Source organism: Temnothorax curvispinosus, unplaced genomic scaffold, assembly GCF_003070985.1.
Source record: "Temnothorax curvispinosus isolate PA1 unplaced genomic scaffold, ASM307098v1 QBEX01002267.1, whole genome shotgun sequence".
Lineage (NCBI taxonomy): Eukaryota > Metazoa > Arthropoda > Insecta > Hymenoptera > Formicidae > Temnothorax > Temnothorax curvispinosus.
The window spans coordinates 228-5,358 of NW_020212047.1; the positions used below are offsets into that span (position 1 = coordinate 228).

Below are 5,131 nucleotides of genomic sequence, written 5' to 3' on the forward strand. Positions count from 1 at the left end.
ACTTTGGGAAAGATATCAACTGACATAATTTTTAAACGACGACGGTTGTTTAAAATAACAGCTGGATCGACCGGCTGTCAATAGCCGACACCACACACACAACCACGTTTCCTCGCTGCAATCAGTGCGGCGACAACGCAGGGCGGTCAGCTGATACCGCGAAAGCAATAAAACCTACGACCATTATAGTCGGTAACAAAACTTTCAAAACGCATCCAATGACATGTCCAGCCTAAAAGCAAGATTATCAACACCAGATTCAGTTCCATAAACGAAGTCCTCATATATTGGGACTAACTGGCAAAAAAAAATAAAGTCTGGAGAACGTGTGATTGACAAACTAAAGCCTTGGGAAGACATCGGAAACTGACAATAATTTTTAAACGACGACGGTTGATATAATTGAGACAATGACACACGAACAATTAAAAAACGGATCTAATTTTAAAAAAAAGCTGAATCGTTCAGCTGTGAACAGCTGACTCCAACCACCTGTTACTTAAAACCAGATTCATTTTCCACGTAAATTGGGCTTTTATTTTAAAAATACAAAGAGAACTTTTAAATTAAAATCCGATTTACGTGAAAAAAATTTTAACAATAATTTATAACAATAATAAAGAATTAATCTCCATGGTAAACAATTTTAAGGAAAACAATTCAGAGTGATTTTTCAGCGGTATAGAAAAATTAAATCATTAAATTAAAAAATAAAAAGTGATTGTATTGAAAAATAAAAAGTTCTTTCATTTTATCACCTTTTCATATATTAATTCTTGCGTCAGAAACTTTTGGACTTTATTATTACGTATATTACAATCACTACATGTAAAATTTTTTGAAAAAGTAATTTATCATATTATACACGTTTCACCTAATAAACGGTAAGCAATACAAAATAACGAAAAATCAAAAGTTCGTTATCACTTTCGGATAAATATTTTCACACTGTTCACTGAACGCGGTCTCTTGTCAAACTGACAAGCAGGCGTCGTGTAAAGAACGATTATTGATTGCGTACAATTATTGATTGGATACGAGCGTGCGCTCTTCTTAGGACAATGCCATCGACGCGTCGCTTCACAAAACATTATTAAAAGCTGGCGCAAGCGTATTTATGCATGTCTCTAGAAGCTATAACTGAGCAAAACTTAAGCTGATCATTGCAGTAACATATCGGTTGTCTTTGTGAAACAAACATGAGCGATCCGAAACACGTAATAGATAACAAAAACGCCGATGACTACGGTATACAATTAAATCGATGGTTTCTCATATCGCTAGGTGCTTGGCCACAAACAAGTGCGTCGAACAAAATAAAAAAACTCGCGGTGTCAATGCAAATCTTCATTTTTTCGGCCACGATGGCGATCATTCTGCTACCATGCATGTTGCACATGGCGCTTGAAAAAAGAGATATTAAGACTAAATTAAACGCCCTCGTTCCGCTAGTTAACAGACTCATGGGATCCATAAATTACTGGGCGTTACTTACGCGTAACAAAGATATTCAACGTTGCATATGGCATATGGAGGCGGATTGGAAACTCGTTCGGAGAAGCGTTGACCGTGAAGTGATGTTCCAATATGCCAAGATCGGCCGCTTCATGACCGTAATTTGCGCGACGTTTATGCATGGTGCTACGGTGTTACTTACCGCGGTCACGTCGATGAAAAGAATAACTGTTATCATCGGGAACAGAACCATTACGATGCATCCGATGACATGTCCAATGTACAGCAAAATGCTTGACGTGAGACTCAGCCCTGCAAACGAAATCATGCTGGGTATACAAACCTTCTCGGCATTTGTAATGGCTTCCTCTACAGTAGCTATTTGTAGTCTTGCTGCCGTCTTCGCGATGCATGCTTGCGGTCAACTGAACGTAATGCATACGTGGTTAAATGAGCTCGCCGAGGAGAAGAATAATCATTTAGCAGAACAAAAACTTGCAGCCATCGTGAAACATCATTGGAGAGTCCTCGGGTATTTTACTTACAATTAGATATAAAGTTTCGATTGCACTTTGTGTGAGTGTGTGTCTTTTTATTGAGTATTAAAGATAAAATAAATATTTCCATTACATTGCTTTGCACGAACTAATATTTTACGCTAAACTTAAAGTATTGTCATATATTATAAACTTAAGTACACACACACAAACACAAACACATACACATACACACATATGTACATACATACACAGATGAGTGTATTCCTATTATTTAAATGTTCTTCATGTTACACAGTACACAAAGATTATAAAAAAAATATTCCGAATATTAACACAAATCGTAGATCATCTAAAATAAATTTTGCAAAAGAAACGTGTCAGCACGTCTGATGTGTTGTAACTGCAGAGATATGTTTCAGTTTTGTACAGCAAATAGAAAGTATTATGCATAAAGCCTGTCTAGGAGAATTAATGGGATGCACGATGTGTATGTGTTTACTTGGATATTACACTGTTATGGTATGCTAAAGAAAAATAAAATTTCCTTTTATATCGCAAATAATATAACTGAGATCACAAAAACTGAGTCACAAAAACAGATAAATCTTAATTTTTTCTCAGTAAATAAAGCTATCAATTGATTTTCCAGACCTGGAATGCGTTCAATGGGGCAAAAATATTAACATATTTTATCGGATACATAGCAATGGGTTTCAATATATTTATATATTGTTACATCGGTGAAATCCTCACGGAGCAGGTAATACCTTGAAATAAAAAAGATTTTTTAGAATTATGAAAATTCAATCATTCTGATTATACATATATAAAATATAATACAATGTCGTTTCGTTAAATAAATATGAAATATTGAATGCTTAATTATTATTTTATTATTATATATTTAAGCAAGTAATGTAATTGTATTAACAATATTAACATATTAAAATACTTTCTTAATATCAAGTTACATTGTACAAGTTATTATTGCGATTTCGAAAAGTAAGGGGCTTGTTGACACAAGAGGCAAATTGGCATTGCCTTTTGTTCATATGTTTCATATATTTATGGCGAAAAAAACAATGGAAAAGTTATCACAAAATATCTCTTTTATGACACAGATACTTTTCTCAAAGTTTTATTTAAATCAAACAAGTATTGCAATAAAAAAAAAGAAAATTGATTCAAGAGGTGGCAAGTAAATTTTCAAACGTTTTAAAATATAGTATTGATGTTCTTCAGCTTAAGAAGTAAATCAAAGTAACGTATTATTAGTTAAAAGAAAAGTTTCTGTTATACTATATACAACATGTTATTTTGAGGAACAACAGTAATTTATTGTAACATATTGACTGAAATCAAACGTATATAAAATATATGTATGAGGTTTATTAACTCATATTTTAGGCACGCTTAGCTTGACTTACTGTTGCTGCGCGCGTAAGACGTGTGTGAATATGCGATTTGCTACCTACAATGTTGATAGAAGCATATATATCTATATTTAATATTTTTATATTAAAGAAAACCACATCTAAAATAATTTACAATTGTTTTTCTGCAACAGCATTTTGTTATTCGATCATTACACAAATCTTCGAAAGATAGAATTTTTATCAAGAAATGCATATCTGGTATCTGTTTATTATTCCTATCACGTTTTCATTTATTTAACATGGACTTTTATCGTATAGCCAACTATTGAGAAAAGCTGACTACAATGCAGCTCGTTCGTATTTCACTTATTACGAAGAAACTATACAGTATACAGAAGCGTTCCTGGCATGAAAATGTAGAGAAAGGTTCTCTTTATCATATTAGTGTTGTTTAATCATGATAATTAGTTGTATAAAAAATCAAATCCCGAAATTGTGAAAACTGTGCGAACGAGTCCCGGTCTTCCCTACCGATCTCTCTAAGGCTGCGGTCCACTTAATGCTACAAATGCTTCGAAGGATTCCTCTTCTCCTTTTTTTTAATAAAGAAAGAAGGAGAGGAAGAACGCTTTAAAGCATTTGTAGCGTCAAGTGGACCGCAGCTTAAGATACTCGTCAGTCAACTAAAGGTCATTAACAAGATCTTACTACAGATCGAAATAATAGAAATCACAATAATAGTATAAATATTTGTACTATAATTTAATTATACAACCACGTGCCCAAACTCACACTAGCCATTGAATTGTAAATACAGTATTAGTACAAATCAAACAAATAAATATGATTAGTCATATATTTTACTATGATTTTACTATCATCTCATTAGACGTTTAAATACTTGAAGAAATTTCTAAATATTTTCATTTATTAGTGTAAAAAAATTGGAGACATAGCATATATGACTAATTGGTATAAACTGCCTCACAAAACAGCGCTTAGTCTCATTTTGATAATCATGCAGTCGAGTCACATTATCAAGATAACTGCGGGAAAACTAGTTCTGTTATCCATATCAACATTTGGTGACGTAAGTAACACGCATACTACAATTAATGACGATGTCGAATAAAATTTTGATAAAATTTGCTTTCTTATCGTACATAAATTATTATAATAATTGTATAATGACTTTACGATTTAATCTGATACAATGTACTGTATCAAAGCAAATATCAACAATGTAATAATTTTTGTACATTTATTGTTAGCAAAAAATTAAGACATTTTATCGTTTCAGATAATCAAAACTTCTACGGCATATTTGAATATCTTACGAACGATGACTGCATAAAACATAAAAATTTTGAAATTATGTATAGAATATTTTACAAATGTTAAATAAAGATTAAATGTTAAATAAACAAACTTAATAATAATTATGTTATAAGAGAATTTTCTGCGATTAAGTTCTTAAAAGTACAAATAATAGATACCTCTCACAATTTCTCTGAATCTAAAAGACATTAAACTTAATACTTCACTAACTTCACAAAACCTGCATGCACAGCCACGAAACAAAGTACTGTTGTATTCATCTCCGAACGCGGCCTTAACAGAATTATGGACTCAATAAACTATCGGATGTTGCTCCAGCGCAGGCTCGACATTCAGGATTGTATACAACACATGGAGACTGATTGTCTGCTCATACAAAGAATCGGAGATCAAGAAACAATGCTGGAATATGCAAAGTTCGGACGTTTCCTCGCCGCAATCAGTGCGGCGACAATGTAGGGT

At 32.8% G+C, this 5,131-nt stretch overlaps 1 protein-coding gene across 1 annotated transcript; it reads left to right on the top strand.

Moving 5' to 3' along the window:
- The first annotated feature begins 896 nt into the window (after positions 1–896).
- Positions 897–4,708, top strand: LOC112468949 (odorant receptor 82a-like). The gene is made up of 5 exons (XM_025038383.1): positions 897–1,987; positions 2,375–2,474; positions 2,605–2,715; positions 4,266–4,421; positions 4,632–4,708. Exons 1-5 carry the CDS (start codon positions 1,200–1,202, stop codon positions 4,683–4,685), a joined length of 1,209 nt encoding a protein of 402 aa, XP_024894151.1. The 5' UTR covers positions 897–1,199; the 3' UTR covers positions 4,686–4,708.
- The last annotated feature ends 423 nt before the right edge of the window (positions 4,709–5,131 follow it).